We start from the raw sequence: 18,616 nt of genomic DNA, 5'->3' as shown, positions 1-18,616 counted from the left end.
CCTGAACAATGTTAGGTAGGTTATTCCAGAGTTTGGGCGCTAAATAGGAAAAGTATCTGCCGCCTGCAGTTGATTTTGATATTCTAGGTATTATCAAATTGCCCGAGTTTTTAGAACGCAGCGGACGTGGAGGACTATAATGCAATAAGAGCTCGTTCAAATACTGAGGTGCTAAACCAGCAAAAAAAATAGTGAGATGCTGGCATTGGATGTGGACATCATCGTTTGCATGTTGTTGTTTCGCTCAAATCATGTGTCCTCCATTCTCATCCTTACAGCAGCTGTCTATGCTGCCCCTGATGGAGCCTTTGATTGGGGTAAACTTTGCACATTTTTACCCATATGGCAGTGGGCAGTTGAATGGAGAGAACAGGCTCTCTGGAACATTTGGAAGTGCATCACTGAATGGCGTATCTGATTACTACTCGCAACTCATCTATAAGGTTTGGCCTTTACAGTCTTCACTTCATTTTCTATACTTTGTAGACATGGTGAATTTGCAGATTTGTTTTTTTATTTAAGTTTTTTTTTTTTTTTTTTGGCCTGTTTGGTCTTGTAGCAGAACAATCTTAGCAATCCTCCAACACCTCCCGCCTCACTGCCCCCCACACCACCACCTGTAGCCAAGCAGAAGTTGTTGAATGGTTTTGCCACTGCGGAAGAACTGGCCAGGAAGGCAGAAGTTTTGGGTAAGCATGAGGGTGTTGGTGTATTCTTAATGGCAATGTCATTCATGTATTTTCATTCATGTATTTATTAAGCACAGAAGGAGTTGACCATAGTGCTGTACAAATAGAGTAAAAAGCCAGAAAGAAGAAAAAAATAAATAATAATAATAAAAACATCAATAAAATCCAGAACAAAAATGTAACATACAAAGTTAAAAAGCCAAGGTAAGAAAATAGGATTTCAACTTAGTTTTAAACTCATAGACAGACTTTGAAGCTTTCACAGATGAAGGAAGGTTATTCCATAGCCTCGGTCCAACTATTGCAAATGCACGATCACCTCTTGTCGTGATCTAGGCTGAGCCAAGGAGAGGTTTATTGTCGATCTCAGACATCTTGTTGGCTTATTTTCTTTTAATAAGTCAGATAGGTAAAAGGGTGCCAGGTCATTTAAGGATTTAAAAACAAATACCAATATCTTAAAATCAATTTTATAACGCACTGGTAACCAATTTAGTGTCTTTAAAATCGGAGTAGTATGCCATGAGTCCCCGTTAGAAATGTCAGTTTCAATCTCATTGTTTTATAACAGATTTAGACAAAATAGACAATAAACTGGCTTTCAAAATGGCCAGGTAACCATAGGGAGGCCAATTTTTTTAAGGTTAAGCACATCCTTTCACTGAAAAAAAATAAATAAAAAAATAATAATAATAAATGTAGACCCATGCACGCACACATTAGGGAACAACACCGAAAAACTCAAATAGTTTAACGAGCATACCAAACTTTCATACAAACTCTTGAGTTAGACTTTACCTGTAAAATTCCTATTATAGTTCATCATAGACAAGAAAATATGAAATGTTTCAAATCACAGATGTAATATGGCATTATAGTGTAGGTATTTTTCTTAAATATTATAATTATACATTAGCTATTTTAAAAATGCCTTTTTGGTGATCAGTAATTATTTGTGATTATGTCTCAGTTTCTAAAAGCTTGGGTCAGAAGCAGCACACTACTCCATTCAAAGCTGAAGATGACCTGCCGGGACACACCATCACTCATGGCCCAAAGACTGTGGATGTTCCTGCTTCACTTCCCACTCCACCCCATAACAACCAGGAGGAACTTCGGTAGGTTTTCAGGGCTTTTTACACATTGTTTTGTCTCATGTAGCCATATAGCTTTTTTCTGTCCTAGAGCCCCCACTTACTTCTTAAATAAGCATTTGTCCTCAAGCGCATCTAGTTGCAATATGCATGAGATCACTTTCTGACCCTGAGACTACCCATTGTTGACCATAAAGTCTTGGTTTAGGTTAGTATGTATATAATGGTTCTATCCCTGTGTGTGTTTAATAGGGGTCAGGAGCATTGTGTCAACAGGTACACTCCAGACAGTTATGTCCCATCATCCTCTCCTGAGAGTGTGGTTGGCATGGCGATCAGCCGTTATCCAGATCTCTCTAGAGTTAAAGAGGAACCGCCACCCCCTGCTGTCTCTCCAGTCATACCCATACTTTGCAACGCCAGTGGTAAAGGTAATCTGAAGAGACTAATAAGAAAGACTAGTATAAACCTAGTAAGTTACCTGCTGAGATAGCATATTAAGACATTGTGTGTGTGCACTTGATGCGAAAGCTGTTTTAGAGTAATGACAGGTTAGACAAAAATAAAAGATAATGAGGTGACAGTGACACTAATATAATGTGCTGGCATCTGTCTTCTGTATCCGTACATAGAAGGTAGACATAATAGAGTGTAACAGTGCCCGCACCCTTTTCAGTGACACTGGTTTGGAAGTATTTTTCCCATAGGGATATTTAAAAGTCTTTGTTAAAGCGTTATAAGCCATGAACCAAGTCAACCATCTACAAGGAGAATCACAACATTACAAAAAAAATTTTAAGCAAAAAATCTGACAAAAAGACAAAGATACAAGACTGTACTTGCTGTGTACTTGCTACAGTCCCATTTGAAGCTTTGTGAATGACAATACTTAAATTAAAAATGATGGATAAATATAAGTTGTTGGTCATATCTACAGAAACAATATTAAAGTTAATTGCAAAACATGCATATAATTTTAAGTAGTTTGAGAGCGTAGGAAGACTGACTTGATTATGTCATTTATGGTGCTTCATGGGAATGGGCGGAGCTAAATATCTCTCTTGGTGCCCTTTGCTCATGGTGATTGGTGGAATGTCCTGTACAGCATCATGGGTAATGTAGATTTTCGCCATGAATTCTGCTATTAAACAAAAATAAGTTGAAGTAATTCAAACAGAGGGGTTCAACAATAACTATGTACAATCAATTAACAACCTTGAAGCTCACAACAGGTATGTCTTTAAAAGTTTTATCAGCAAAATATATTTCCCTGTGGAGAAAATGAATAAGAGTTTTTACTTCCAGAGCCTGATTGTTGCACTCTATGGTGCTTCATCCTAAAAGCCGGGACACACCAAGCCGACTTCAAAGAAAAAGCGGCAACGAAAGCAGACGTTGTTGTCACCTCGCGTTGACAGCGTCGGACCAAAAAGCTGCATGTGTACACACCGCACAGACTACAGCTGACTGCAAACTAAACACGTGCGTTCTGCGCCTGCGTGAGAGGAATTAGATGTCTATATCAGTAGCTATCAATAGTAAATATTCGTCATTCAAACGGAGAAACCAAAACAAAGATATACGAGATAAACGCAGATATACAAAACGTAAACAAAGCAGCGCTTGCTTACCATTTTGAATATCAGTAACGTTGATAACTTTCATCATTTTAAGCGGCTCATGTTGTTATGAAAACATTCGCATATTGGAATGCTTGGGTAAGATCATGTCACATCAAAAGACAGCCTTCTGTCTGTGCCGCCTTCATTTACTTGCCCATTTTCATCACTTTTGCTTTAAAGGGTTTGTTCCACCATTTTGGAGAGTACCCCAGAATATAATCAACATAATCAGTGTTGTTTACGTTTAGTAGACAGCGCTCGCATGCTGAACGTAAACAATGCTGATTACGTTCTGAGGTGCTCTCCAGAATAGCGGAAGACGGTAAATCGGGGAGAAGAATTGTTGAATAAGTTGTTATTATTGTTTTCTTTGCGCACAAAGTATTCTCGTAGCTTCGTAAAATTACGGTTGAACCCCTGATGTCACATGGACCATTTTACTGATGTCCTTGCTATGTTTCTGTGTGTTGATCGTGGTAATATCCTTGCTGTCTATGGAGGGTCAAAGAGCTCTCAGATTTCATCAGAAATATCTTAATTTGTGATCTGAAGATGAACAAAGGTACGGGTTTGGAACGACATGAGTAATGACAGAATTTAAATATCTCCTGCACGGACTCATTCGCTAAACTGAACATCCAATCAGAGTTCTCTCTCTCACCGATGGTCCCGACAGCCCTGACACAATTCAACATGTTGAATCGGGCAAACTACCGCTGACGTGAGCCCGACGAGAGCCAACGAGTGGAACACACGAAAAACAAACTAGCCCGATAGACACTCACCAACGGCCCAACGTTGGCCGACGGCCAACCGTCGGCTTGGTGTGTCCCGGGCTTAAGACACCTGGATCACAACCATGCTAATCTTTTGTACAACAGCATAATTGCTTGTGTAATATTGTGTAAATATTCAGTGCAGTAAAATATTGTTTTTAAAAGTTAAGTATAATTTAATATTGGTATGTGCAACATGTTGTTTTGCCTGTAGGTTCTGAAGCCAGGCAGTGGGAAGTCAAGACAGAGCCTCCAAGCAGTTTCTTTGCATCGCAATTTGAACAGCTCTCTACATGCTCACAAACTGACCTGGTATCAGTATCTGTTACCCTGAACCCAGTGGCAGCACAAGTTAGTGTCTGCAATTATATTGTCCTTTCTATAGCAGTAATGACTTGTTCAAAGCAAAAATTATTTCATCTCACCTCTGACCATATGTCTGCTTATGCCCCAGAACATTCAAGGAGTTGTGTCAGCACTGGCGAACATGCTTTGTGTGTCCATCACCGGGAACTTTGAGGTGATTTGCTCTCCAGGCCCAGAGCACCGCAGCTCAATAGACATGTTGAGTGGACTTAAGGTACCCCCTCAAACTGCCCTGTTCCAACAACAACCTGGTATGAGGTTCCACAGACCACCAGCTGCCCCACTATCACACCAGACCTTCAGGGAGGGTGAGTATATGTAAAACAAGAGAGGCACACATTTCACCCACATCAACAGATAGACTTCTAGATGCAAACAGATTTTGACTGTCAGTATCTCAGGGCTGCATTTTGCATAAACATTTTAAAGTACTTAATATTTTAGTACTTAATGTCACAAATGGACACAGCTTTTGAAGTGTTATCTGTTTTAAAAAAAAAAATTTTGTGTGTATTTTTAAATTAGAGCACAAAGCCAACAAAAACATTTGGTTGATTGGTTGATACATGTTCATGTTTTAAAGACAGAAGTGAACTATCAAAGCAAATCATTGTGATTCATTTGCTAAGTGAGTGGTATATACTGTTTTATGGATTGGTTGAAATAAGTTGATGGATGTAATCTGTCAGAAATCTCTTCAACTTAGGTTTTCTTCCGTTTTTCTTCCAACTGCATGATTTGTAGGTTTGACTGATATGTTTTTTATTCCAGGTTCAATTGTGGTCAGACCAGACTATCATTTGGGTGGAAGCAGTCCAGGGCCTAAACCCCAGTGGTGCTCCAATTGCAGGGTGGTGGTTCTTGGAAATGGCGTTCGGAAGTCTACCAAAGACCTGCTAATAAATAAACAGGTATAAAACACAAAGTTAAGACTGCCAAATTACTCTTCCCAGATGGCTGTCATTTATAGCACATGCATTCTAGTTTCTCATGGATGCCTTGTTGAGTCATTACATTTACATTTACATTTACATTTATTCATTTTGCATCTTAAAGAGGCAAACAGATACAGGAAGTGCTTGTAATACCAAGTTTCTAGACATTGTTCAAATAAGTACACGCTAGAAAGAGAAGGAATAAATAAAGAGAGAGAATTTTATTTTATTTTTTTTTATAATGATGATGATGAAGTCAAGTAGCTTCGAAAGAGATGAGTTTTCAGCTGTCGCTTGAAAATTGTCAGGGATTCAGCATTCCGGATAGGGGTGGGAAGATCGTTCCACCAGCCAGGAATGGTGAACGAGAATGTTCTGGAAAGTGATTTTGAGCCTCTCTGTGATGGTACCACGAGGCGTTAGATCTCATATCACTACCTAAGGGCTTCGTGTTTGCTCAGTCAGTTGGTGTGGGTCTAGAATACATCCTCTGAACGTAGCACTGGAGAAGGCTGAAGCCGAGGGCCACAGAGCACTTGAAAATCTTCAACCCCCGCAAAGTCCCTCAAGGAGGCACAGAATAGCGCTCCAATTATCCTAATCCAGTCCCTGATGGGAAGTGAAAATCCACCCTGCTGCAGTCACTAGGTTAACTGACATTACCCAAGGGATTGTGTGTACCAAGGCACATTTTGTTAAAGGCCGTGAGATACCCAAGTTCAAAAACAGTTAAGCCCATTTCAGGTCATTTAAATCATGGGACACCTTTGATGTCTCCCACCCTTACCCCCTCCCTCTCCATTTAATAGTATGCAAATCTAATTCCTTATGGCATCAACAAAGGTTTGCAAAATATGCAAGCTTTGATCTCTTGCCAGTGAGGCACTTCGATCTAATGATAATTTGCGACAGTAGATGGGAAATGGCATACCCTGTCTCCCCCCTATTTTACAGCTTCTGCCTAGGGTGAGCCTGATCTTACAGATGTACTTTCTGCAGGGCCATGGAGGAGCTGAGGGGACCCTTGTCTTCTGCAGCCATAATTGCTTTGTTCTCTATTCAGCGGCCATGCAGACTAAATTGGTAGATGGCAAGGTAAGTTGAAACCACAACAAATCAGGTTATAAAGTCATCAACTGCCTGAAACTATAACAGCCAGCTTGTGTTGTGCTTTCATACTGAAAGTGTGGGATCTGCTGCTGTATTTAGTATTTAGAAAGCCAAGTGATGCTGCTCACTCATGAAGTCTCCTTTAGTAATGACCATACATTCTTAATTGGTTATCAAGAGACCAGTGTGAATTATTACAAATTTCATCATTAAATTGAACATGCGCGAAGTATTTTATTACTGTTAATTTTAAAACATTGTCTAAAGTTTAAAAACTTTTAAACTTCCTGAGACTTTTAAGAGCACTAAATGGTCTCATCAGTACTTTTAATATAACTGAAGTGTTACTGGTGACATTTTCTTTAAGAGAACAAAAGAACTTTGTTGCACAAAGAATGCATTCTCAAAATTCCTTTTTGTCTTTGATGTCTCTTGTTCTCACAGTCAAACTTGCCTCCAACATCTGACTCTGAAGACAAGCAGAATTCTACTAAGGTGCTTCATCAATACAGTAACAATATATCAGATCTTGATGTGCACTGTTTGGCCCAGCTCCAACCTAAGCAGTCTCCACCTTCAACTCCGATAATATCCTTCCCCTCCATTACTTCTGAGACACTCAGAGGAGATAGCAAATCTGATACACTAAAGGTCACAGTCAAGCTAAAGCCTCGGCCACGAGCAGTACACAACAGTGGGGATGACCCTCGGTATTTAATAGGAAAGCGCTTTAAGGCTCTACGTTGGAGAAAGTGGAGCGTTCAAATTATGGTGCCTAAGGGTAACTACCACCTGCCGGAGGAGGAAGAGGTTGATGAACTACTGAAAAAACTGGGGATGTCTCTTAGGCCTGAGCCCATGCCCAGAGACTTGCGCCGCTGCTGCTTCTGCCATGAAGAAGGTGACGGGCGCACTGATGGGCCGGCCCGTCTGCTTAACCTTGATCTGGACTTATGGGTTCATCTTAACTGTGCCCTGTGGTCTACTGAAGTCTATGAGACCCAGGCTGGAGCTCTCATTAACGTCGAGCTGGCCCTGAGGAGAGGCCTGTTGGTGCGCTGTGTGTACTGTCAGCAAATGGGCGCCACAAGTGGCTGCCACCGCTTGCGTTGCATTAATGCGTACCATTTTACTTGTGCCCTTAAAGCACAGTGCATGTTCTTCAAAGACAAGTCTATGCTGTGCCACCTCCACAGACCCCGAGGAACTGGCTCAATGGGAGGTGGGCTGGCAGGGACCGAGCATGAACTCCGCTGCTTTGCAGTGTTCCGCAGGGTCTATGTACAGAGGGACGAGGCACGGCAGATTGCCAGCATCATTCAGAGGGGTGAGCGGGAGCACACCTTCCGTGTAGGCAGCTTGGTATTCCATGCTGTCGGTCAGCTGCTGCCTCAGCAGATGCAGGCCTTCCACTCGATGTCTGCCATTTTTCCTGTGGGCTACGAGGCCAGCCGGATCTACTGGAGCATGCGTCATGGCAACTGTCGCTGCCACTACGTGTGTTCCATCGATGAGAAAGACGGCGAACCTGAGTTTATCATCCGTGTAGTGGAGCAGGGTTACGATGACTTGGTTCTTACTGGATCCTCGCCAAAAAGTAAGCAGTTGCACCTAATGGCATTTACACTGTTAACCAGTTCTGTTTTTTTTTTTTTTTTTTCCCATAGATATCTGGTACAGATCTAGCAACAAGTGTATTAAACAATAATGAAAGTGTATAAACAACAATGCATAAAAATAGAAATGAGATTTTTCCACGTTTCTATTTCCGGGCGTTGTAGATAAGATGACCATATTTTGCTATCACATTTTAAAAAAATGTATCTGATTCTCCTTACAAAAAGGGTTTGCGCAACAAGCCTTGTAGTGTAAGAAGAAGTCATTGTCTGAGAAAACACTATTGTTTTGAATTCTCCAGTTATTTTCTGGGAGGGAACTATATAAGAATTTTCTCATGTTATGGTACAGGTGTGTGGGATAAAGTTCTGGAGCCCGTGGCTGAGAGAAGGAATGAGACGGGATCTCTGAAGCTCTTCCCAGTTTACCTGAAGGGAGAGGATCTGTTTGGACTAACTGTATCTGCTGTTACCAGGATTGTAGAATCTGTAAGTGATAGTCAAATCATGCTTTTAAGCAGTTATTGACTAATTAATCCTCAGGGCTGTGTTTCCCAAAAGCATTGTAAGCTTAAGTACAACGTAGACCCATTGAAACCAATGGAGCTACGATCAACTTAGGCTTGCGATGCTTTTGGGAAATGCAGCCCTGATTTAGCACTTGGCAGATAGAAATGTTTAAGATGTATTTTGTGGGTGTGGAAAGAAGACAGAAATTTAATTTTGAGCGGAAATTTGTTTTGTTTTTTGGATGCCATAAAATTCCATTTGCATTTTAATTATTAATAAATTAAATCTTTTTTGTAAACATTCCTTTCTTAGTAATCGTATTGTAACGTTAATCTTTGCTTTTAGCTTCCTGGAGTTGAAGCATGTGAGCAGTACACGTTCCGTTATGGCCGTAACCCACTGATGCAGCTGCCCTTGGCCATCAACCCTTCTGGATGTGCCCGCTCTGAACCAAAAGCTTGCACACATGTCAAGAGGTTCGTGTTAAGGTATTCTGTATAACTTAAACTTTCTTTTCCGTCCATGTTTGTATTGGATTTCCTGCTTTCCCTGTGGTCTGTGAGTGAACATCCATTCATGTCCCGGTTTAGCCTGTGAGCTTGGTTTGCTGTGAGTTAACATGGCCCTCAATCAATCATTAAGCATCTATTTTGATATGAAAAGATGGAGACTAAGTGATGAGAATTGGTTTATTTTGAGTTGGACATGGACAAAAAGTCATGCAATTCAGTGAAGTCAAGAACAGCTGTTTCAGTGATTCAAACTAACGGATTATCAAACAACGATTTATCAAAAAGAACCTGGCTCATAACCTGAGTCATTTGTTTGTGAAATCAGACTGCATTGTTCATGTTACGTGTTTTTGTATACATCTTGTTTGTTTAATGTCTTAGCATTATTTCATTGCGATCTTTCTCAGCACATTCAAAAATGGCTCAGATAATTAATTTGTTTTACTGTGGCACTGTAGATTCATCATAGCAGCATAAAAGACTGTTATTAGAGTATAATACTCTAGTATACTATTGGAGTGTTTCTATTAGTACATTTGGTCTACTTCAGCAGAAAAATGCAACACTGGTATTGGAATATTCATTAATGGAAGTAAACAACATAAATGTCTTTACAGTGTTTTGAAAAAATGACCTCAAATGTGGTTGTGAACAGGACCCAATATAAGCCAGTCCTGTTTGTTTGTTTTTAAATGAGGCACATATGCTTATGTTTCTGATGCAGGCCTCATACCCTCACCAGCAGTAGCTCCTCTAAGACCCTGCAGAGCACTGGGAACCCGGCTGAGATGGGTGTTGCCCCATACAGCAAGCAGTTTATCCATTCCAAGTCCTCTCAGTACCGTCGAATGAAGGCTGAGTGGAAGTCCAACGTCTACCTGGCTCGTTCACGCATACAGGTAGAAAGATTATTATGGCTTAGAGTATTAGAGAAAATACTGATCTCATGGGATTTAGTAGCTTAAAAGCAATGTTTGGAATAGCATGCATAATAACATAACGACTCATTCCCCACACACACACACACATATATAGAAAAACTGAAATATCACATGGTCCTAAGTATTCAGACCCTTTGCTGTGACACTCATATATTTAACTCGGGTGCTGTCCATTTCTTCTGATCATCCTTGAGATGGTTCTACACCTTCATTTGAGTCCAGCTGTGTTTGATTATACTGATTGTATATCCTGCACAGTGTGCAAATGTTCTGTTAACAGAGAATACCGAGAATACCCAGATTGACCTATTGCATTTGACAAAATGTTCTATATACAAAGGTACACTATGCCAGATGCTGTTTCCCACAATACAGTGCACTTAACTCATCCTTGTATTTTCAGTATGAAGAATAATTAACGTGGATTTTTTTTATTATTATTATTTTTCTGCATTATTTAACATTTTACATGCTACAAAAAGAGGTCATGGTACAATGCCATAGTATGCTACCTTTTAAAATGTTTATTGTGTAATGCCTACTGTTACATTTGAATACAGTTAGCAGTAATCTAATAATAAGTTAGCTAGTATTCCATTCTGAACAATCTTTTTATGTCTTGACTCAAACCTGTAGTAATTTGAGATTTGCATTATTTTTAATTCAGGGTTTAGGGCTATACGCTGCTAGGGATATTGAGAAGTACACCATGGTTATTGAATACATTGGTACAATCATTCGCAATGAGGTGGCAAACAGAAAAGAGAAGATGTACGAGGCACAGGTATGCATTATAATAAAACGGAATCTAAAATAATAAGTCATGCTGAACAAGTGCATCTTCTGTCCGTGTGTTGTTAATTGATTTTTTTTTTTTTTTTTTTCAGAATCGTGGAGTCTACATGTTTCGCATTGATAGTGAGCATGTAATTGATGCGACTATTTCAGGAGGACCTGCCAGGTGGAAAAATAACTAGATGTTTTTATTTTTATTTTTTTAAATGCCAGCAGTGTTAGCTTTAGACACTAGGGCCAAAAACATACTACACACAAGTACACAAATGCTTGGCCAAGGCTTTGCGTGTGTGTAAGTGTTCATATAGCTACTGTAGCTTTTAATATCAACTGCATACTAGGATTATGCGATGAATTGCTTTCTAACACAACAGAATGCAACATCACACAAAATCAAGCTTCCACAGCAAACAACATTCGCTTTCACATGCATTCACGCAGTATGTTTTGGCCTCACTTAATCTGGGTCTACTAGTAAATTTATTTTCAGTTCAATTTAATTCAAGTTTATTTGTATAGCGCTTTTAACGATACAAATCATTGCAAAGCAACTTTTAATAGTATTTATAATATTTAATAGTAGCTTATCAGTGGTGACTGTCAATGTACATATGGCAGAAATGTACGGAAAAATCAATTAAAGACTTAATCAAACAGAAGATGAACACTATTAACAGCAATTATTATATGATGCAATCAAACTTATAGCAAAATTTGGTAGTTCTGTAAGTTGTTTCAGGGTTGGCATCATCTGAGGGGTTGAGGGGGAAAATTTTCTAACATTTTTTTTTTTTCACCAGGTATATCAACCACTCCTGTGCACCCAACTGCATTGCTGAGGTTGTAAGCTTTGAGAGAGGTCACAAAATCATCATCAGCTCCAACCGCCGAATCCAGAGAGGCGAAGAGGTAAAGCTAGTTTATCCTGCCAGTCACATCTATAAAATGTGACCTGATGACATTTAACATTGTGGTCACTTTTTTTTCTTTCTTTTTTTTTTTTTTTCTTTTCCAGTTGTGTTATGACTACAAGTTTGATCTGGAGGACGATCAGCATAAAATCCCTTGTCACTGTGGTGCAGTTAACTGTCGGAAATGGATGAATTGAAAGATATCAGTGAAACGACTGAACATGCACATTCCTTTTTAGTATTTTTTTAGGCCCGGGAAATTACTTCAATTCTGATTTATATATATAAGATGACAGACAAAAAAAAAAAAAAACTTTGTTAGGGCATGATGTAGGACGCAGGACTGTAGGTGCTTTTAAAGGCATATCGGCCTGGTGTTTAAAATTAAAACGACTCCAGCGGTCTGTTTTTGTTCAGTGTCAGAAGAGTTGATGTAGTAGTATGATTGAGCACCTTCACCTAAAATAAAATAGGCTGCACACTGGTAACTCTGAATTGCTAAGACAATGTAAATGAAAATCTATTTTTCCTGCATGAGAGATGAGACGATGCGCTTCGGCAGAGTGGTAAACAGGATTTTCAGGTTGGCTTAGGCTTGAAAGTGCTGGCCACGGCCTTATTTAGATATAAAGAGGCAGGTCAGTTTATTTTTTCCTTTGTTTTGATTTCTGTAAAATAAGAGACAGCTTTTGTATTTATTATTGATTGAAGCTATTTTTTAAAGATGTGGAAAAGCAGAGAGTTGAGCTGCCGATTGGTCAGAACATGTTACTTTATACGATGTGTAAATATTTGTCTATAAATGAAAATTTTTAAACACTCGACCAAATGTTACCTTAACTTTATCATAGCTGTCTGAGTGACCTTTTGTTTGTTTTCAACAAAATGAAATGAGAAAAAAAAAAAAGACTAAAAAAGTATTTAAGAAGGATGTCAAGATATCATTTTGAGAGTATATGTATTGTAAAAAAAATTGTACAGATTCTGTAAAAAATGAATTCAGAGTATTTTTGTTGTATTTAGAATGTAGAATCAATATTGTCTAAAATGATCTGACCACTTGAAGAACTTTTCCTTTTACTTTTTTGCCATTTATTTTATTATATTTTCACAATCAAAACGAGCACCAATCTTGCTGAGGTGATTGTGAAATCTTAACTCTGTTCATCAGATTAGTGTACGCTGTGAATTCCCATTTGAAGCCACCCATAAAGCATTTGATAGTTCCCAATAGCGAGCACTAGCTGTTCTTAACCCTCCACAGCATAGACTCACGTTTAGAACTTCAGAGATGAAGTTCAATGCCTTTCACATTCAGAAAACGTAATGCGTAGACATTTAATGAAATGTAAAGTATGCTTCTTTCTTGTTTACATTTAAAGAATAAAAGATGACTTATTTTTGGGGTTGGTAAAAGTAAAAATCATGGTATGATGTCATGCACTCAATTAAATAATTCAAAGCTGGTAGTAGCACTTTGCAGACCAGTTTGAAATGAAGTTTTTTTCATGTGCACAACTAATGTGGACTGCAATTGTTGGTATTCTTAAACAGTCCTGATCTTGTAATATACATGGCATGATGTATTTTTTCAATTTTCAGATAAATCAGTTGTACATAATTTCTCAGTGACTGGCTGTAATAACATTTTCTTGGATTTTTTTTTTCATTGTACAATATTCAGACATTTAACAGTATTTGTCTTTTTTCTTTGTCCTGTATAGTAGTATCCAATGTTAAAACAAAGCTTTTTTTTTTCTTTTGAAGTATACAACGTGTGGGTTTTGGAGTTTGTGGAATCAGGTTTAGAAACATTTACAAAACAAAATAAAATATTTTACGTCATATTCCTTTTCCTGTCGTTATTGTGAGGTTTAATCAAAAAGATATTTACTTTCAAGGTTATATTTTAATCTGCACTTTTGAATGGACATAAAAGTCCTGGGGCCTATACTATGAAGCTGGTTTAGGTGGGCAGGCTTTGTTATTTCTATTTTTCAATTTTCGGCAGAATAGTGAATTGAATTGTTGACTATCGAGAAGTGAATCGCAGTTTCTGTTTCAAGATGTGATTTGCTGTTTGCTACTGATGTCACTTTAATGTGCATGCACGCCATGAATTTAGGATCAAATCTTGAGTTGATGATCAGTTGACGGAGTTGATGATCAGCGCTGTAATGTTATATATATATATATTTATATTTACATTTACATTTAGTCATTTAGCAGACGCTTTTTTACAAAGCAACTTACAAAACTCAACAAAAGAGCAATGATACGCAAGTGCTATAACAGGTCTCGGTAAGCTTAATGCAGTACACATCGCAAGGTTTTTTTAATTATATAATAAATAAAAAGAAAACGTATAGAATAGAAAAAGAATAGATCAAGCTAGTGTTAGAGGCCTTTTTTGCTTGTGTTAATTGTATAATAGATAAAAAGAAAAGAAATAGAATACAAAAAGAATAGAGAAGCTAGTGTTTTTTTTTTTAGAAAACAAGCAGTTAGTAAATGAATAGAGTGCAAGTCTAAAAGGGCCAGGTTTTTTTTATAAAAATAGAATTAGAATAGAGTGTGCTAGAGTTAGAGGGTCAAATAAAGATGGAAGAGATGTGTTTTTAGCCATTTCTTATATTATATTTTGTATTATATTCTTGCAAGATAATTTAATTTGTTATTATTTTATTTATTTACAAGCTTAGTTTATTTAGTGTTTATTTTTCAAGAAAAAAAAAGGAAATAAACAGAACAAATAAATGCATATACAGTCAGGTCCGGAAGTATTCTGAGTTTTTGTGCTTTTGCCTTTATACACCACTACAATGGATTTGAAATAAAACAATCAAGATGTGATTACAGACTTGTAGGTTTATTTTAAGAGGTTCCACAAAAACGACATTTACCATTTAGGAGTTACAGCCATTTTAAGCAAAGTACCTTCATTTTCAGGGGCTCAACAGTATTTGGACAAAGTGACAATTGTAAATATAAGCACAATTTTAATGCTTGGATGAAAATCCTTAGAAGTCAATGACTGCCTGTAGTCTGGAGTCCATGGACATGACCAAATTCTGAGTTTCCACCCTGGAGATGCTTTGCCTGGTCTTCACTGCAGCCACCTTGAGTTGCTGCTTGCTTGTGGGTCTTTCTGCCTTCAGGCTTGTCTTCAGTAACTGAAAAGCATGCTCTATTGAATTGAGGTCAGGAGACAGACTTGGCCGTTGAAGAATATTGAATTTCTTTGCCTTCAAAAAGTCTTGAGTTGCTTTCGCAGTATGTTTAGTGTCATTATCCATGTCATTATTATTCTTGTAGTTGGTCACCAGGTTTGCACACATCTCAGGAGGGATTTTGGTCCACGCCTCTTTACAGATCCTCTAAATCCTTAAGGTTTCTCGGCTGTTGCTTGGAAACTCAAAGTTTCAGCTCCCTCCACAGATTTTCTATAGGATTGAGATCTGGAGACTGGCTAAGCCACTTCATGACCTTAATCTGCTTCTTCTTGAGACACTCTTTTGTTGCCTTGGTAGTATGTTTTGCATCACTGTCATGCTGGAAGACCCATCCACAACACATCTTCAGTGTTCTGGCTGAGGGAAGGAGGTTCTCGTCCAAGATTTTAAAGTACATGATCCCGTCCATCGGCCCCTCACTGCAGTGGTCGTCCTGTACCCGTAGCAGAAAAACAGCTCCAAAACATGTTTCCAAATCCGTACTTGAATGTACAGTAGGGATGGTGTTCATGGGGTCATTTCTCTCCCTTACAGCGGGTCGAGTTAATGCCAAAGAGCTCAATTTTGGTCTCATCTGACCACAGCACTTTCTCCTAAGCCTTCTCTGAGTCATTTAAATGTTTATTGGCAAACTTCAGATGGGCTTGTACATGTGCATGTGCCTTCTTGAGCAGGGGAACCTTGCGGGCGCTGCAGGATTTCAATCCATTGTGGCGTTGTGTTACTAACAGTTTTCTTGGTGACTGTTGCCTCAACTGCCTTTAGATCATTAACAAGCTCCTCCCGTGTAGTTCTGGGCTGATCCCTCATCTTTCTCATGATCATCCTTACCACTTGAGTTCAAAAGTGTTAGGGCAGTATGTTATATTTCAAGGCCATAGGTCACTTTAACGCAATGGTTAAATTAAATGGTTTAATGTTAAAGATAAATGGTTTCTTGTGCACATATAAAAGTCTGTATATTTTTTTATTTTTGCAAAAGTCCTTGAGGCTACGTCATACTGTGCTAAAAATATCATGAGAAGAAAGCAAAACATTTGCATAATGAAAAATGCACCATGAATTCTTTCAGTTCTAAACAACTGCCATGAAAACACTTCTTGTATGATAAACTTATTTTCATTAAATTCTTAGTTTTCTATTATAAAAAACTAAATAGGGGCAAAAAAATTTAATGGTGCTTTTCCAACTTTTCCAAACCGTGTAGGAACCCTGATTTGCCCATGTTTTAATTCCCTCTGGTAAGAAAGGTTTTTAGATGGATACCAATGCTTTTAAGGTCGGTAGAATCTGCATTCTCTGACTCAGTTCATCTGTTGGCTTCCATGGCTACAATACGCTGTGTTTTCCAACAACTGGCAACCCAGGGTGTCAAAATACTATTGGGTAAATCGGCAATGGGCGGAATCACAGACCAAAACAAAAACAGACATTCCGACACTGAACGCACATTACAAAGTAGAATAATTGGCTGTAGCATTGTTTTTTGGAGAAACAAGTATGTGAAATTTGCATGTTTCTTAAATATCTGCAAACATAATATGGTATATGCTTTATGTACATAAAATTTAAAAAATACATACAGCACCTTTAATGTCCCTGTATTTAGAATGCAGTGTCATTAAAGTCCATATTTGTCCATATAGTGTGTTTAAAAAACAATTATGTTCTTATTAGGGATTATCTCAAACACCCTATTGGGGTGCATCCTGAGAATATTGAAGGACTTTCCATGGATGCTGGACACTTCAGTTTTACATACATGAGCATTGTTGATGGCACATGTGGTAAAGAATGGCTCACTTACGCAGTCACAAGAATAGTTTATCATGTCACAAAAGAGGATGTCAAATCAAAACTTTACACAACTTGACTTCTGTTAATATTCTGTCAAAATGCTTTTATTACATCCAAATTCTACACAGAAACCTTAGTCTGTAAGGAATGTTTTAATTTGCCTGACTCTTCAATCCAGTATTCAACAATGTTATTCCATATTGGATGCACATTATGTTAAAAGAATTAAATATCACACTTATCAAATATTACTCTCACACACAATACAACAAACTAGAATGCTTCCAAGTTCCAACTAGCAATGCACTGATGATCTGTTGCCAGTGTATTGTTATCGGCCAATAAAAATGATCTGCCCAATCCGAAATTGGTTGGCTGTTTTAAAATCTTATTTACACATGCAACTGTGGCTCTGTGAATTCCACATGACCACCACAGTCTGTGCCAAGCACAGTAAAGAGAAAATACAAAGTCACCTGATGACGTAGATTGAGGCCTGTCTCACACGTTACGAGTGAGAAAGGACTCTAGTATCCAGAATTCACAGAACCACACTTACATGTTTCTTTCTCCTGACCACTGGAGCAATGATGAATACTTGTAAACTGAAAATTCTTCATCACTCAAGTGTCACCTAAAAGTGTCTTCAGTTGCATTCAAGAGACTTGTTGTTATGCTGCTGAGGTTTGGTTAACTAATTCATAGTACGTATTAATAAAGCAAGATTATTTAAGTTCAAAAGTACAACATGAATTAAAGCTATTGTGACACATGAATTTACAATTTAGGACAAAAAGGCTTCCACATAGGATGCTCCTGTGTTTCCTCCCTCAAGCAACCTCAGGAAGCTCCCTCCCTCCATCCTCAATTCTCACCTCTGCATGACGATATGTCCTTCATTCATGTCGGGCTTTAAAGGGTTAGTTCACCCAAAACTGAAAATTAGCTTGTGTTTTACTCACCCTCGAGGCATCCTAGGTGTATATGACTTTCTTCTTTCAGACGAATCCAGTCGGAGTTATATTAAAAATTGTCCTGGCTATTCCAAGCGCTATCATTGCAGTCAGCGAGTGTTGCAGTTGAACGGTCCACAAGTCGTCAAATAAAGCTCGTGCATCCATAATAAAACGTGCCGCAGATGGCTCCGGGGGATGAATAAAGGCCCCCTGTAGCGAATCCATGTGTTTTTGTAAGAAAAATATCCATATTTCAAACGTAATAAACACTTTTCTCTCACTTCCGTTATATGTCATAAGCGGAAGCCGTTCCGGCGGATGACGCAGCGCGCGCCTCTGAGATATGCTAGTCTCGCGAGTTTGTTTCTCTTGGCTTATATCGAAATCCACCGACATTTTTCTTTGCAAATCCTCGGTTTGTACTTCTAATTCATGACCGGCATTTTTTGTTTGGTTCTCTCTCTGCATTTGGCACTAATCACGCAACGCCGACTTACTACGTCATCCGCCGGTGTCGTGCCGAAAATTAATCGTCTGCCGAAAACTGATTGGCGCCTGTAATCACTTTTTGGCGTAAAGTGTAAAACTGCATTTTATGGGTTTTATTGGCCATTTAAAGGTATTTCAACATGTAAAAAGGACTGCATGAGCTATAATCCGTCAAATATAACCCTCAAATGCAATCAAGTCATTTTGCTTATGCAGTTCTTTTTTACCTGTTGAAATACCTTTAAATGGCCAATAAAACCCATA

General features: G+C 38.5%; 1 protein-coding gene across 7 annotated transcripts in view; it reads left to right on the top strand.

Moving 5' to 3' along the window:
* Nucleotides 1–12,512, top strand: part of LOC107664649 (histone-lysine N-methyltransferase 2C-like) — a 62,559-nt gene extending 50,047 nt beyond the window's left edge. For 5 of the 7 annotated variants that reach the window (XM_016455267.1, XM_016455268.1, XM_016455271.1 and 2 more), the window contains 16 exons: nt 279–443; nt 560–689; nt 1,660–1,807; nt 2,036–2,214; nt 4,396–4,532; nt 4,636–4,855; nt 5,319–5,458; nt 6,482–6,577; nt 7,037–8,189; nt 8,561–8,697; nt 9,064–9,206; nt 9,955–10,129; nt 10,839–10,955; nt 11,059–11,132; nt 11,767–11,875; nt 11,982–12,512. In XM_016455267.1, coding sequence (XP_016310753.1) covers nt 279–443; nt 560–689; nt 1,660–1,807; nt 2,036–2,214; nt 4,396–4,532; nt 4,636–4,855; nt 5,319–5,458; nt 6,482–6,577; nt 7,037–8,189; nt 8,561–8,697; nt 9,064–9,206; nt 9,955–10,129; nt 10,839–10,955; nt 11,059–11,132; nt 11,767–11,875; nt 11,982–12,074 — 3,216 coding nt within the window. In that variant the 3' untranslated portion in view covers nt 12,075–12,512. The remainder of the gene's footprint in view (nt 1–278; nt 444–559; nt 690–1,659; nt 1,808–2,035; nt 2,215–4,395; nt 4,533–4,635; nt 4,856–5,318; nt 5,459–6,481; nt 6,578–7,036; nt 8,190–8,560; nt 8,698–9,063; nt 9,207–9,954; nt 10,130–10,838; nt 10,956–11,058; nt 11,133–11,766; nt 11,876–11,981) is intronic. The other 2 variants (XM_016455274.1, XM_016455269.1) reach the window with 2 other exon arrangements.
* The last annotated feature ends 6,104 nt before the right edge of the window (nt 12,513–18,616 follow it).

Source organism: Sinocyclocheilus anshuiensis, unplaced genomic scaffold (genome assembly GCF_001515605.1).
Source record: "Sinocyclocheilus anshuiensis isolate Anshui unplaced genomic scaffold, SAMN03320099.WGS_v1.1 scaffold35, whole genome shotgun sequence".
NCBI lineage: Eukaryota > Metazoa > Chordata > Actinopteri > Cypriniformes > Cyprinidae > Sinocyclocheilus > Sinocyclocheilus anshuiensis.
Note: the sequence above shows the minus strand (reverse complement) of the source record. Positions and strands in the feature narration are given on the sequence as shown.